Below are 16817 nucleotides of genomic sequence, written 5' to 3' on the forward strand. Positions count from 1 at the left end.
TGCTGACACCCAGGATACAGTGATAAGCAGGAGGCCAGTAGATGCTGCCATTTGCGGCTTGTGTTCTTTTAAAGCCCATGGACTTGTCTGTGCATCGAATGTCTCTAGAAGGGTACACCAATAATTCCTAAGAATGGTTGCCTTTGTGGAGGGGAAAGAGATTGGGATGGAGGAGGAATGATGAGTGGTCAGGGCTGTGAGGGAAATGGGGTCAGGGCTTAGCCTTTGAGGGGGGATTTCTGCTATGGGCCTGTGTGGCTTTTCCAAGGACAACCAAGGGAACAATAAAAGCCACGCTATTTCCTGAGCTCCTGTTGTGAGCCAGGAACTGGTGTAGGAGCCGGAATCTAACAGAGAAGAGAGCAGACAGGCCCCTCCCTCCCTCATGGGAGTGGGCTGGTGATCAGAGGAGATGATTCCAGGGGAGGGGAGGGGAGAGGAAGAGTCATGCAGCCTCTGAAGCTTAGCATGGGGGCTTCTTTGGGCAGCCACCTCTGACCCTAGTCTGATGTGGACCCTTTTATGAGCTGCCTCTGCATCTCTCTGTTGCAGCTCTTCACACCTGAGGTCAGGGACCACGTCTCAACGATCTGGGTATCCCCAGCACCCAGCACAGAACCTGGCACCTAAGCACACAGGCGCCTCGTAATTGTCTAACGAATGAAGGAATGTCCTTGGCTTCGAGGGCCCAGGAGCTATGGGGATGGGGTATCAGGTGCACACTGGCTGCCCTCGGGAAGATGGCAGACTGGGGGCAGGGAGGACGATCGTGAATGGGGGGCCTCCTCCCTTGTGGAAGTTTGAGGAGTGGAAGAGGAAGGACAGCCCTGCTCAGGGGGGTTTCCCAAGAGGCCAGCTTGGGGGAGGCAGGCGGGGTTGCACTGTGCAGGGCCACAGGAACAAGAGAAAGTGGCTAGCTCTGCCTAGGATAGAAGGTAGCTGTCAAGCTTGGCCTTGACAGGTGAGCAAGAATGTGCTGTTTGTGTGTATGGAGGGGTGGGAAGCAGTGACATTTTAATAGGGGCGTCAGAGAAGGCCTCTCAGGAGATGCTGTAAACCGAAGGGCTCATCGTTGAACCTGAGCGAGACCTTCCCCACCTCGGTGGGAGCCGTCTCTGGCGGTGTGACCTTAGGGAAATTGCTTAAGCTCTCTGAGTATCCATCCCTCTTGCCATTCAGCAGCATTCTCAAACATTTATGGAGTGCCTGCTCTGTGCCGGCCACACTGACCTCAGCAACTAGAACAGCAACGATAGCTTCGTTGTTATTTTGCTTCAGGCAATGGCCTGAGTACCTTCCATTTGGTATCTCACCATTCATTCTCACAAGCCCCATTTTGCAGATCAGGAAACTGAGCTCAGGGAGGTTAAGTCCCCAGCCCAAGATCATCATCATAGCTGGTAAATGCCGGAGCTGGGAATCAAACCCAGATCCGGCTGGGTACCACCACGCCCCCCCAGATAGGAGTGGACCCGTCACATTTCTGTCCAGTACCAGAGGAGGACCCAGCCCCAGGCACATGGGGACACTGGGCCCTGCTGAGTTCCTTCTCTCCATCCCCAACCCTTGTCTTTTAGGACATCATCCCCTTTGGCAACAACCCCGTCTTCCGCTACCTCTTTGGTTGGATGGTGCCTCCCAAGATCTCCCTCCTGAAGCTGACCCAGGGCGAGACGCTGCGCAAGCTGTACGAGCAGCACCACGTGGTGCAGGACATGCTGGTGCCCATGAAATGCCTGCCGCAGGCCCTGCACACCTTCCACAGCGACATCCACGTGAGCCGGGCCGGGAGCTCAGCGGGAACGTGGGGTGAGGGTGGCGTGTGAGCAGCAGAGAGAGGGGAGTGCTGCAGAGCCTGCCTCCTGGGGGAGGAAAAGCACCAACACGCCCTCCCTGGCCCCCCAGGTCTACCCCATCTGGCTGTGCCCATTCATTCTGCCCAGCCAGCCGGGCCTGGTGCACCCCAAGGGAAACGAGGCCGAGCTCTACGTCGACATTGGTGCCTACGGGGAGCCGCGCGTGAAGCACTTTGAAGCCCGGTCCTGCATGAGGCAGTTGGAGAAGTTCGTCCGAAGTGTGCACGGGTGAGCGAGTGCCCAGAGTGTGGCCGTCAGCCACAGAGCACTGATGGGGGTGCTTTAGACGTGTCCAGGGGCTCCCACTCCAGGTTGGAGGCCAAAGCTGAGGAGCGGGGGGGACTCAGGACCACGAAAGCCACACAGAGGCCTGGACAGAGCATTGCTCAGAAACGTCCTGGAACAAACCGTGGACGTGCAAAATCCATGTGGACGAATCTCAAAATAATTATGCTGACGGAAAGAAGCCAGGAAAAAAGAGTACTGTATGATTCTATTTATATATATATATTTTTTTTTTATATAAAATTCTGGGAAATGCAGATGAACCCATGGTGACAGAAGGCAGTTCTGCCTGGGATTGTGGAGGGTGACGGACAGACAACACAGGGGAATCCGGGGCATGAAGAAAGTTTGGGGGTGATGGATATGGCCGTTACCTGGACTGAGGTGACAGTTTCAAGGTTACAGACATACATCAAACTTATCAAGCAGTACGTTTCTTGTTTTTTAATTTATTAAAAAAATATTTTTGCTTATTTTATTTATTTATGTTATTGAAGTATAGTTGCTGTACAATATTATATGTTACAGGTGTACAATTTAGTGATTCACAATTTTTAAAGGCCATACTCTATTTATAGTTATGATAAAATATTGGCTATATTCCCTGTGTTGTGCCATATATCCTTGTAGCTTCAAGTTGTACACTTTCCTTATGTGCAGTTTATTGAACGTCAAAAAAGAGAGAGAAGGCAGCCTGGTGAGCATATCGGGGAGACGGGCATGCAGTGCCCTGCATTCTACTGACTCTGCCTCCACTGCCACTTAAAGCCCTGAGCCCAGATTCCCCGTCTGTAAAATGGCGATAAGAATTCCTGCACCAGCCTCAACCACTAGCTCATTAGGGGGATTAAACAAGAGAAATCCTCCAAAAGCACGTCCTGCCCTGCAGAGCAGGCGGTGCGTTAGGGGCGCATTAGGGATGGCTGGGGTTCTTTGCTCCCCTTTCCCCTCCCCGCCCCTCTGACCCCTGTCCCCGATTCCTCACCCTTGTGTCTGCGCTGCAGGTTCCAGATGCTGTATGCCGACTGCTACATGGACCGGGAGGAGTTCTGGGAGATGTTTGACGGCTCCCTGTACCATAGGCTGCGGAAACAGCTCGGCTGCCAGGACGCCTTCCCGGAGGTCTATGACAAGATCTGCAAGGCTGCCAGGCACTGAGCCGGAGCCCACCCGGAAGGAGGCGGATGCGAGGGCGGACCCTGTCCCCAGGGCCAGAAGGCATCTATCTTCCCTTCACTCAAGCTTGGCTGCTCTGCCAGATCCACACTTTCAGAAAGAAACCCCTCCAGAAACCCCACCCAGGTGGCCCCGACAGCTTGCTCCCAGCTTCCAGGGGCAGCCAAGTACAGTGGACAGGACATGAGATTTGGAGTCAGACAAACCTGAGTCTAGTTCCCAGTTCTGCCACTCATTAGCTGTGTGACTCTGAGTGAGTCACTCAGCCACTCTGAGCCCTGTTCCTCATCTGTTGAAAGGGGGTAATGCTGTCTTCCTGCTACTGTCATCTAAGTCAAGCGCCTGTCGCAGCAGAGGTGCCGGAGAAGCGGCAGCTGCTGTTAGCACGGCTTCCCACTCAGCGTCACGTCGGACTAAAGTGCTTTGGATTCAGTGGTTGAGTCCGGGAAGGCTCCATGTTAGGTCACCTGGGCTCGGGTTTGGCTGAAGGGGGTGCCCTCGAGTTGCGCTGCCATCACTTGTCAGCTGCAAGACCTCCTCGCCGAGGGAAGGAAGGAAGGTTCCTCTCCATCCCTGGGGTCTTGGGAGGGCAACAGATGGGGCGGGCAGGCGGGCGGGCCCAAGATGTGCTGTGCCAAAGCCAGGTCTGATTCCAAAGTTCTCCCTGCCGTGCTCGGTGGCGCCTTGCCCCTTCCTCCTTCACGCTCAGGGTTGCAGGCCCACTGCAGCCGTTGCCCAAGTCCACTGAGAGGGGACTGTGTCCTTGGAGAAGACACTTCAGGGTTGAATCCTGGCCAGGCCCAGGCCTGGGACACCTGCCCAGGCTGGGTGAGTGGCCTCTGCTCTGAATTGAATCCAGAGGACCTGGGCTCATTCTTGCCTCTCCACCCTCCATGGCTCTTGTTCCCAGAACCCGCTTTGCCATGGTGGGGCTGTGTCCTCTGCTCTGCAGTAGGGGTGGGAGTTGGGGGGTGGGTGGGACCGCGCCAAGCAGGAAAATGGAGCCCGCCGTCACTCGGCTTCGTGGGGTTCCTCACTGCGGGGCTAAAAGAAAACAGCATCAACTTGATTTCTCCAACCACTCATCTCCCCCTTTTTTTCTTTCTCCCCCGGCCCCCAACTGTAGTTAATTTTAGTGCCTTACAAATCCTAAGCTCAGAGAAAAGTTAGCTCCATTTCCGTTCCAGAGGGAAGGAAACCTTCCCAGGTCCCTGCCCGCCTAGTAGAGCTTGGTTGTTCATGCAGCTCTGTCTTAAGAACTGCCCAGCCTCAGCTGAAAACCCAGAATCTGAGAGGGAATTATGTAAGGGAAGCTGGAATTAAGTGAACTGTGCCAGGCAGTGACATTTTGGGAGAGAGAGAGAGAGACCACTGCACCAGGAGCCAGGAGGCCTGGGTTTCAGTCCTTGCTGTGTTCCTCACGAGCTCTGCACCCGTGGGCAAGTCATTTGTCCCTCTGAGCTGTAGTTTCCTCATCTGTCACATCAGCACACACAAGACCACCTGAGGCCCTTCTGCTGTAGAAGTGCAGAGCTGTCTTAAACACCACGACTGCAAACCCCATGAAAAGCCTCTTGTGTGGATAGAGGAAAAACAAATGATCTAAGTGGACGCTTGGGGGTTGTCTGCCGTTTAAGGTCCTTCCTTCAGCCCAAGGCCAGCTCTCATCTTTTCAGAAAGGCACAACCATGGCCTGCAGGGAAGTGTCAATCTTGTCACCACAGGTTGCCAGAATCCTCCCAGAGCCGTGCTTTGGCTGCCGAGGCTCACTCATCCTGCCCTGGGCTTGGCGCGCTGTAGTGTCTTGGCGTGGTCCTGGGAGTTCTGGGCGCATTCAGGACACTCAGATGGCAGAGGAACCACTCTTCCCCATTTAGCCTCTGGAGGGGGCGTAAGAAAAAAAATAAGAAACCTCATTTTCTCGCTTGTATGCAAAGCACGTGAATACTGGCATTCGCTCTCCTAGTGGGCCCGTGGGCTTCCCGCTCGGCGCTAAACTGATGATCCTACTTACTGTAGAGGAATGGTGAGCCCGAGCTAGGTTAGCCCAACAGATAAGGTCCCATCCTTTCACCAGTGGGGCCTCCGTCCCTGGGCCCCTGGGAGTGTGGCCAGAGATGCCAGCAGCTTCTGTTATCCTCAGTCCTACAAAGCAAAATCCTGCCCTTCGCAGACCTCACTCGGAACCCGGGGCTCAGAAGGGAGGGAGGGTCTGGGGATCACACCAGCCTCAGGTTAGTGTTTCGCTTCAGTGATATCTTGCCTAGAAAGGGGCAGTCTTCCAAGCATGTTGAGCTGAGTGACCAGCTCTTTCTTGTAGCCAGTCTCGTCACTACCCATCCAGATGGTGGTTTCAGGTGGAATTAAACTTGGCACATGGCGGGAGTGGGGCAGCGTGTGTGGAAAGTATAAGAAGAGGCCTCTCCCTTCCGGAACGCTGAGTTTCTCTGCATGAAGGTTTTCTGTAAAATCCGGATTCTAGCCAGTTTCTTTGGCTGGAAGGATGCATAATCTAGTTAGCTGTTACTGAGAGGGAAGGGGTGGGGATGGGGGTGGCAGTGAATGCTGTGTGATTTTTAGTTTTTTCCTTAATCGTGGGGACCACGGAAAAAGGCCTGGGTCCCCCCCACCCCCCAGCAGGCTCTGCAGCTGCAGGCGCTGTGCCTACTGTCTGAACACTTCATGTCCCTATGGCTGTGTGGCCCCCGCTTCTGTAAGAATAAAAGTGTGATCTGGAAAGTAGCCTTTGTCGTTTCTTGCTCTGGGGACCCCGACGTAGAGGCACTCCTGGCTCAAGTGCAGGCTCCAATTTCCCTCTGAACCCGCGAGGGCTAGAAGATGGCGTGGGGGAAGGGACAGGTGTGTTAGGGCAGAGGGACCAGGGTGATTTTCTTAACTCTTTGAATTTCCGTCACCCTCACAATGATCTGGCGTAGATGTTGATAATATTCCCCTATCTGCAGGGTGGAGAACAGAGTACAAGGAGAAACTTGGAAGCTAGGAGACCAGTGAGAAGAGTTCAGGTGAGGTGGGGCTCAGATCGAGGTGGGGCTGTGCTTTTTAAGGCACCAGACATGACAGAAGCTCTGGGCCGCAGTCCTGGCTTTGTCACTTGGATGACCTAACTAATTTTGGCAAATCAATTAATCCTATTGAGACTCTTTCCTCATTTACACACTGGTAGAGACCACCAACTGTCCACTAAAACCCCTTCCTCCCTCTGAGCACACCACTGGACTACATTTCCCAGCCTCCCTCGCCCTCAGATGGGCCCTTGGGTTAGAGTCGCTCTAGGAGAATGTGAGCAGAAGTGGTAAAGCCCTGTGTGAGGTTCTCCTGGCTCTTCTGTTATTTGGACGCAGAAGACAACCAGGCCATAGGTGGTAGCAGAGTCACAAGGGGAAGGAGCTAGGTGCCTGAATCACTGTATGGAGAACGGCCCACCAACCTGAACTTAGGCCTGGTCTGGGAACAGGAAATAAACTTTCACTGTAGTTGAGTCACTGCGTATTCAGGACTAATTGTTAGAGCAATTTAGCTCACCCTAATTGTTACAGGTCGTCAGGCTTAAATGAACAGAGACACACGGGTTGAGTTTAGTGCAATAAAGTTTTATGCAAATGCATAGATATTCATGATGGACATTTTCCTAAAATATATGTGATGTCAGGGTCCCATCCTAAAGTTGTTTGAGAGGAACCCCTTAGGAAATTCTTTTTCCAATTGTTCAGTTTCACAAATCAGGATTTGTAAATTCTCCTTAAAGGAGGAGAAATCTTTAATGTCCTTAAAACAGATTTTGTAGTTGAAACCTGAAATATCACCTTACATTTGAATAGCATGCAACATACAATATCTTCTTTAATCCTCACCGTCCTGTAACAAAAGCAGGTCAGTTTTTATCCCCATTTTACAGATGAGGAAAGTGAAGCTCAGGAAAGGTCAGGTGATTTGCTTGGAGGCCACATTGAGGCCATTAACGAGTTAAACAAGGATGCAGACTCATTAGTCTTAAAACATCAAAATGCTTCAAGAGCCTCACCCCAAGCTAGTTAAGACCGTAGTTCCAGGTCTAGAAACAGTGAAATGAGACCCTTGGCTGAGCCTCACACATAGTGGGGAGTCAGGAATCTCTTCATGAACTCAGCTCAGAAAGGAAGCCACTAGGGATCAGCAGAGGGTTCTGCTTTGACCCAAAGCAGTTCCTTCTGCAAGGGAACCGTCTTGCCCCACCAGACCCTGTGGGCACTGTGGGCAGTGTCCAGACACCAACATTCATGCCAGAGTTGCAACAGTTGGTTCTCCAAACTTGGCTTATATAAGAAAAATCACACACGCATGCACACACACACACACGTACACACACTACACAAGTTAAATGTAGATGTGTTTCAAAAACATGTTTTCTAGCTATGTCCTGGTGTTAAGATGGCCTACAGGTTTCATCCTGTAGGACCGCTGTAGTCATTGCAGGTTGTGAAAGATTGGGAGGCTTTGTTGATTTCTAGGAGGTGGTATTTTGATGCTATGGACTGTTTGTGACCTGAAATTCATATGTTGACAGTGTTATGGAATTGGGAGGTGGGCCTTTTGGGAGGTAATTAGGCCATGAGGGTAATTACCCTCATGATAGGAGTGGCGTCCTAAGAAGAGAAATGAAACAGCTAGCCCTCTTTGTGAGGATACAAGATGCCCATCTGCAGACCAGGAAGAGGGCTCTCATCAGATCTTCCAGCACCTTGACCTTGGACTTCCCAGCCTCCAGAACCATGCAAAATAAATTGTTGTATAAGCCACGCAATCTGTGGTAATTTATTATAGCAGCCTGAACTGCTGATGAGAGATGGTTTGAAGATAGTTGAGCCAAAGAACCCAGAAATAGCTGAATCCTGCTCTGCCCATCATACTCCTCCCCATGGGTTTCCCTAGGGGGCAGATCCAAGGGAATGATAAAGAAAAAAAAAAAAACGGGGCACTGCAAGATCATATAAATAAATAAATAAATATAGATATAAATGTATATCTATCTATAGATAGAGATATAGATAGATGATGATAGATAGATAGATAGATAGATGATAGATAGATACTCCTGGTTCCTGACACTGAACTCCTAAATCTCTTGGAATTTCCTGGGTAATGGGGTGTCTTTTGTTCTAATGAGGTGACTCCGGGTGAGCACCTGGATTGCTCTTGGATGGGGGCTGGTCACCAGAAAGGCCAAGCCATGATTTCAGCCCCTGCCACCACCGCCCCCATCCTCCAGGGTGGGGAGAGGGGCTGGAAATGGAGTTAATAATTGATCATGCCCGATTAGGCATGTTCCTGATTTTGTAAGACCATTCATTCTTCTATATATGAAGGAACCATGAACAGAGCTCACAACCATCTCCTGCATATAATCTATAACAGAATTGCAGGGATTGGCAGTAAAAGCAAATAAAGTCAGCAGTCTAGAGATCAATGACCACAGCCTGAATCACTCTTGGTTGACCAGTTAAACAACAGATAGTTGTGCATTCGTTGTAGGCTTGGCACTGTGCTAGGCATCTCAGCATTACAACAACAGGTAATCTCTGCCTGAAATTGCTAACTCTCTGTTTTGCCACCTTGACTCATATGAAGGACTTGAGGTATATCAAGCATATTTGCAGCTTAACTGATGAGTAAACAGAGCAGGTAATACCCCCAAATCCTTAAAATAAGAAGAATAAGCACCACTTTATAGGATTTGCTTATAGGGGTCTGCTCCAACCTTCTGATGGATGCCTACAATTCCTCCATTAGAGTCCCATCTTGTTAATATAAGGGTTAAAATGCAAATAATTTCAGAAGGGAAAACATTAAGTTGTTTTTCATCAATTATGCCTCCTTGTTAATAAAATACTTAAGAGTAAGTTTTTAGGAAGACAGGATGAGAGCAAGAAGGAGTGTAGGAAAGAGGCATTGGCAAGTGGGTAAAAGGTTGAACTGAATGTTGAGAAAATGAGTGATTCCACAGGACTGAGTCAAATAAGATGAATTATTGTTTTGGATGAGCAAAATCAAGGTAGACTGTTACATAAGAATAGAAAAATACTAAAATTTGGCTATTTCTAATAATTTTCAGAAATTTCTCTACTAAGATAAAAAGCAAATGTGTACGACAGTGAAAAAATCAAAAGGTTATTGATAATAAAGCCACAATGTCAAGGGCCTGAACCAAGATGGTGGAGTAGCAGGACGTGCTCTCACTCCCTCTTGTGAAAACACCAGAATCACAACTAGCTGCTGGACAGTCATCGACAGGAAGACACTGGAGCTCACCAAAAAAGGTACCCCACATCCAAAGACAAAGGAGAAGCCACATGAGACGGTAGGAGGGGCACAATCACAGTAAAATCAAATCCCATAACTGCTGGGTGGGTGACTCATGGACTGGAAAACACTTATACCACAGAAGTCCACCCACTGGAGTGAAGGTTCTGAGCCCACGTCAGGCCTCCGAATCTGGGGGTCTGGCAACGGTAAGAGGAATTCCTAGAGAATCAGACGTCGAAGGCTAGTGGGATTAGATTGCAGGACTTCGACAGGACTGGGGTAAACAGAGACTCCACTCTTGGAGGGCACCCACAAAGTAGTGTGCGCATCAGGACCCAGGGGAAGGAGCAGTGACCCCAGGGGAGGCTGAACCAGACCTACCTGCTTGTGTTGGAGGGTCTCCTGCAGAGGCGGGGGGTGGCTGTTGCTCACCGTGGGGACAAGGACACTGGCAGCAGAAGTTCTGGAAAGTACTCCTTGGTGTGAGCCCTCCCAGAGTCTGCCATTAGCCCCACCAAAGAGCCCAGGTAGGCTCCAGTGTTGGGTTGCCTCAGGCCAAACAACCAACAGGGAGGGAACCCAGCCCCACCAATCAACAGTCAAGAGGATTAAAGTTTTACTGAGCTCTGCCCACCAGAGCAACAGTCAGCTCTACCCACCACCAGTCCCTCCCATCAGGAAACTTGCACAACCCTCTTAGATAGCCTCATCCACCAGAGGGCAGACAGCAGAAGCAAGAAGAACTACAATCCTGCGGCCTGTAGAACAGAAACCACATTCACAGAAAGATAGACAAGGTGAAAAGGCAGAGGGCTATGTACCAGATGAAGGAACAAGATAAAACCCCAGAAAAACAACTAAATGAAGTGGAGATAGGCAACCTGCCAGAAAAAGAATTCAGAATAATGATAGTGAAGATGATCCAGGTCCTTGGAGAAAGAATGGAGGCAAAGATCGAGAAGATGCAAGAAATGTTTAGCAAAGACCTAGAAGAATGAAAGAACAACCAAACAGAGATGAGCAATACAATAACTGAAATGAAAACTACACTAGAAAAAATCAATAGCAGAATAACTGAGGCAGAAGAACGGATAAGTGACCTGGAAGACAGGATGGTGGAATTCACTATTGTGGAACAGAATAAAGAAAAAAGAATGAAAAGAAATGAAGACAGCCTAAGAGACCTCTGGGACAACATTAAACGCAACAACAGTCGCATTATAGGGGTCCCAGAAGGAGAAGAGAGAGAGAAAGGACTCGAGAAAATATTTGAAGAGATTATAGTAGAAAACTTCCCTAACATGGGAAAGGAAATAGCCACCCAAGTCCAGGAAGCACAGCGAGTCCCATACAGGATAAACCCAAGGAGAACACACTGAGACACATAGTAATCAAATTGGCAAAAAATTAAAGACAAAGATAAATTATTGAAAGCAGCAAGGGTAAAACAACAAATAACATACAAGGGAACTCCCATAAGGTTAACAGCTGATTTCTCAGCAGAAACTCTACAAGCCAGAAGGGAGTGGCATGATATACTGAAAGTGATGAAAGGGAAGAACCTACAACCAAGATTACTCTACCCAAGAAGGATTTCATTCAGATTCGATGGAGAAATCAAAAGCTTTACAGACAAGCAAAAGCTAAAAGAATCCAGCACCACCAAACCAGCTCTACAACAAATGCTAAAGGAACTTCTCTAAGTGCGAAATACAAGAGAAGAAAAGAACCTACAAAAACAAACCCAAAACAATTAAGAAAATGGTCATAGGAACATACATATCGATAATTACCTTAAACGTGGATGGATTAAATGTTCCAACCAAAAGAGACAGGCTTGCTGAATGGATACAGAAACAAGACCCATATATATGCTGTCCACAAGAGACCCACTTCAGACCTAGGGACACATACAGACTGAAAGTGAGGGGATGGAAAAAGATATTCCATGCAAATGGAAATCAAAAGAAAGCTGGAGTAGCTATACACATATCAGATAAAATAGACTTTAAAATAAAGAATGTTACAAGAGACAAGGAAGGACACTACATAATGATCAAGGGATCAATCCAAGAAGAAGATATAACAATTACAAATATATATGCACCCAACATAGGATCACCTCAATACATAAGGCAACTGCTAACAGCTGTAAAAGAGGAAATCGACAGTAACACAATAAGAGTGGGGGACGTTAACACCTCACTTACACCAATGGACAGATCATCCAAAGTGAAAATAAATACGGAAACAGTAGCTTTAAATGACACAATAGACCACATAGATTTAAGCGATATTTATAGGACATTCCATCCAAAAACAGCAGATTACACTTTTTTCTCAAGTGCACACGGAACATTCACCAGGATAGATCACATCTTGGGTCACAAATCAAGCCTCAATAAATTTAAGAAAATTGAAATCATATCAAGCATCTTTTCTGACCACAACGCTATGACATTAGAAATGAATTACAGGGGGAAAAAACGTAAAAAACACAAACACATGGAGGCTAAACAATACGTTACTAAATAACCAAGAGATCACTGAAGAAATCAAAGAGGAAATCAAAAAATACCTAGAGACAAATGACAATGAAAACACGACGATCCAACCTATGGGATGCAGCAAAAGCAGTTCTAAGAGGGAAGTTTATAGCTATACAAGCCTACCTCAAGAAACAAGAAATATCTCAAATAAACAATCTAACCTTACACCTAAAGGAACTAGAGAAAGAAGAACAAACAAAACCCAAAGTTAGTAGAAGGAAAGAAATCATAAAGATCAGAGCAGAAATAAATGAAATAGAAACAAAGGAAACAATAGCAAAGATAAATAAAACTAAAAGCTGTTTCTTTGAAAAGATAAACAAAACTGATAAACCATTAGCCAGACTCATCAAGAAAAAGAGGGAGAGGACTCAAATCAATAAAATTAGAAATGAAAAAGGAGAAGTTACAACAGACAGTGCAGAAATACAAAGCATCCTAAGAGACTACTACAAGTGACTCTATGCCAATAAAATGGACAACCTGGAAGAAATGGACAAATTCTTAGAAAGGTATAACCTTCCAAGACTGAACCAGGAAGAAATAGAAAATATGAACAGACCAATCAAAGTAATTAAATTGAACCTGTGATTAAAAATCTTCCAACAGGGGCTTCCCTGATGGTGCAGTGGTTGAGAGTCCGCCTGCCGATACAGGGGACATGGGTTCATGCCCCGGTACGGGAAGATCCCACATGCCACAGAGCGGCTGGGCCCGTGAGCCATGGCCACTAAGCCTGCGTGTCCAGAGCCTGTGCTCCACAATGGGAGAGGCCACAACAGTGAGAGGCCTGCATACCGCAAAATAAATAAATAAATCTTCCAACAAACAAAAGTCCAGGACCAGATGGCTTCACAGGTGAATTCTATCAAACATTTAGAGAAGAGCTAACAACCATCCTTCTCAAACTCTTCCCCAAAATTGCAGAGGAAGGAACACTCCCAAACTCATTCTATGAGGCCACCATCACCCTGATACCAAAACCAGACAAAGATGCTACAAAAAAAGAAAATTACAGACCAATATCACTGATGAATATAGATGCAAAAATCCTCAAGAAAATACTAGCAAACATAATCCAACAACACATTAAAAGGATCATACATCATAATCAACGTGGATTTATCCCAGGGATGCAAGGATTCTTCAATATACACAAATCAATCAATGTGATACACCATATTAACAACTTGAAGAATAAAAACCATATGATCATCTCAATAGATGCAGGAAAAGCTTTTGACAAAATTCAACATACATTTATGATAAAAACTCTCCAGAAATTGGGCATAGAGGGAACCTACCTCAACATAATAAAGGCCATATACGACAAACCAACAGCAAACATCATTCTCAATGGTGAAAAACTGAAAGCATTTCCTCTAAGATCAGGAACAATACAAGGATGTCCACTCTCACCACTATTATTCAACATAGTCTTGGAAGTCCTAGCCACGACAATCAGAGAAGCAAAAGAAATAAAAGGAATACAAATTGGAAAAGAAGAAGTAAAACTGTCACTGTTTGCAGATGACATGATACTTTACATAGAGAATCCTAAAAATGCCACCAGAAAACTACTAGAGCTAATCAATGAATTTGGTAAAGTTGCAGGGTACAAAATTAATGCACAGAAATCTCTTGCATTCCTATACACTAATGATGAAAAATCTGAAAGAGAAATTAAGGAAACACTTCTATTTACCATTGCAAGGAAAAGAATAAAATACCTAGGAATAAGCCTACCTAGGGAGACAAAGACCTGTATGCAGAAAACTATAAGACACTGATGAAAGAAATTAAAGATGATACCAACAGATGGAGAGATAAACCATGTTCTTGGATTGGATGAATCAATATTGTGGAAATGACTACACTACCCAAAGCAATCTACAGATTCAATGCAATCCCTATTAAATTACCAATAGCATTTTTTACGGAACTAGAACAAAAAATCTTAAAATTTGTATGGAGACACAAAAGACCCCGAATAGCCAAAACAGTCTTGAGGGAAATAAACGGAGCTGGAGGAATCAAACTCCCTGACTTCAGACTATACTACAAAGCTATAGTAATCAAGACAATATGGTACTGGCACAAAAGCAGAAACATAGATCAATGGAACAAGATAGAAAGCCCAGAGATAAACCCATGCACTTATGGTCAACTAATCTATGACAAAGGAGGCAAAGATATACAGTGGAGAAGAGACAGTCTCTTAAATAAGTGGTGCTGGGAAAACTGGACAGCTACATGTAAAAGAATGAAATTAGAACACTCTCTAACACCATACACCAAAACAAACTCAAAATGGATTCAAGACCTAAATGTAAGACTGGACACTATAAAACTCTTAGAGGAAAACATAGCAAAAACACTCTTTGACATAAATCACAGCAAGATCTTTTTTGATCCACCTCCTAGAGTAATGGAAATAAAGACAAAAGTAAACAAATGGGACCTAATGAAACTTAAAAGCTTTTGCACAGCAAAGGAAACCATAAACAAGACAAAAAGACAACCCTCAGAATGGGAGAAAGTATCTGCAAACGAGTCAACGGACAAAGGATTAATCTCCAAAATATATAAACAGCTCATGCAGTTCAATATTAAAGAAACAAACAACCCAATCCAAAAATGGGCAGAAGACCTAAATAGACATTTCTCCAAAGAAGTCATACAGATGGCCAAGAAGAACATGAAAATCTGCTCAACATCACTAATTATTAGAGAAATGCAAATCAAAACTACAATGAGGTATCACCTCACACCAGTTAGAATGGGCATCATCAGAAAATCTACAAACAACAAATGCTGGAGAGGGTGTGGAGAAAAGGGAACCCTCCTGCTCTGTTGGTGGGAATGTAAATTGATACAGCCACTATGGAGAACAGTATGGAGCTTCTTTAAAAAACTAAAAATAGAATTACCATATGACCCAGCAATCCCACTACTGGGCATATACCCAGAGAAAACCATAATTCAAAGGGACACATGCACCCCAATGTTCGTTGCAGCACTATTTACAATAACCAGGTCATGGAAGCAACCTAAATGCCCATCGACAGACGAATGAATAAGGAAGATGTGGTACATATATACAATGGAATATTACTCAGCCATAAAAAGGAACGAAATTGAGTCATTTGTTGAGACGTGGATGGATCTAGAGACTGTCATACAGAGTGAAGTAAGTCAGAAAGAGAAAAACAAATATCGTATATTAACGCATGTACGTGGAACCTAGAAAAATGGTACAGGTGAACCAGTTTGCAGGGCAGAAGCTGAGACACAGATGTAGAGAACAAACGTATGGACACCGAAGGGGGATAACGCCAGGAGGGTGGGGATGGTGGTGTGCTGAATTGGGTGATTGGGATTGACGTTTATACACTGATGGGTATAAAATTGATGACTAATAAGAACTTGCTTATAAAAAAAGTAATAATAAAAAAAATTACTAGGATTTTGATTGGTATTGAATCTACAGATGAATTTGAGGGAATTGGCATCTTAACGACATTGAGTCTTTTGATCCATGATTATGGTATATCTCTCCCTTTATTTAGGTCTTCTTTAATTTCTCTCAGCAGAGAGAAATTTTATAGTTTTCACTGTACAAGTCTTATACCTCTTTTGTCAAATTTATACCTAAATATTTGATAGTTTTGATGCTATTATATATGGCATTTTCAATTTTCAATTTTTGGTTGTTTATTGCTAGTGTATAGCAATAGTTGATTTGGGTATATTGATCTTATGTCCTGAAACGTTGCAGACTTATTAGACCTACTTGCACCTAGTTTGGCTTATCAACCTTTTTGAGGATTCAGTAGTATTTTTTTTTCAATAGACAACATGCCTGTGAATAAATTCAGTTTTACTTCTCCCAAAACAGTCATTTTGACATGAGTGACGAGGTAACTTCTGTAAGGCACTCATGCTCTTAAGATTGTTTGAAGTATTTTTTATCATTATGTGAGTTTTGTGGCTGAGGCTGTGAGTCTGTCTCCTCTTTTCTAAAGACAACACACTCCTGCCATCCCACCCAATCTCTCACTGTCCAAAAACAGTGAGGGCAGAAACTCAGGACATTGTGACCAACCCGCACAGACCCACCTCTGGGCTAGACTGGCGTGCCCTCGAGTTCTGACTTTGGGAGTGGAACTGTTTGTTCCCAATGGCTGCATGATTCCTGGAGGTCAGCAGCCTCCTCATGGCATTTGGCCCTGCTGAGCTTCCAGGAGCATCCTGGGATGGAGATGGAGTATTCCCAGACAGGGCCTACAGCCACCTTAGGACACATGCTCCACTCTCCCAACTCTCTTTGGGTTTTACTGATCAGGGATCCAAGGACTTTGGCTTTAGAATAAAAGGGGTTCCAAGAGTGTCAACCACATTCCACCCCTTTAGTCCATCTGCTGTCTGGCTCCCATGTTCATGTCACTAGCTGATTCTCAGGATAATTGATCTCTTGTATCAAAAGATATCTGGCCCAGCAGACATCATGACCTCCTGGTAGACATCTCCAGGAAAAGTGATCCCACCACACCTCTCCCCTCTCCCAGGCATTCCCATGTGTCCTTTCTCCAAGAACCCCCATTCCCACTCCTACCCTCCCATCCCCAGATCTGTCTTCAGGCCTTTGGGT

The 16817-nt window shown here is 46.0% G+C and overlaps 1 protein-coding gene across 2 annotated transcripts in view; it reads left to right on the top strand.

Annotated features, from left to right (window-relative positions):
• Positions 1 to 6050, top strand: part of DHCR24 (24-dehydrocholesterol reductase) — a 34946-nt gene extending 28896 nt beyond the window's left edge. For both annotated transcript variants that reach the window (XM_029228985.1, XM_029228984.1), the window contains exons 7-9: positions 1578 to 1775; positions 1906 to 2084; positions 3146 to 6050. In XM_029228985.1, the coding sequence (XP_029084818.1) occupies positions 1578 to 1775; positions 1906 to 2084; positions 3146 to 3299 (531 nt within the window). In that variant the 3' untranslated portion in view covers positions 3300 to 6050. The remainder of the gene's footprint in view (positions 1 to 1577; positions 1776 to 1905; positions 2085 to 3145) is intronic.
• Positions 6051 to 16817: the final 10767 nt, after the last annotated feature.

This window comes from Monodon monoceros, unplaced genomic scaffold (assembly GCF_005190385.1).
Source record: "Monodon monoceros isolate NGI ecotype Baffin Bay Population unplaced genomic scaffold, NGI_Narwhal_1 Super_Scaffold_18, whole genome shotgun sequence".
Classification (NCBI taxonomy): domain Eukaryota; kingdom Metazoa; phylum Chordata; class Mammalia; order Artiodactyla; family Monodontidae; genus Monodon; species Monodon monoceros.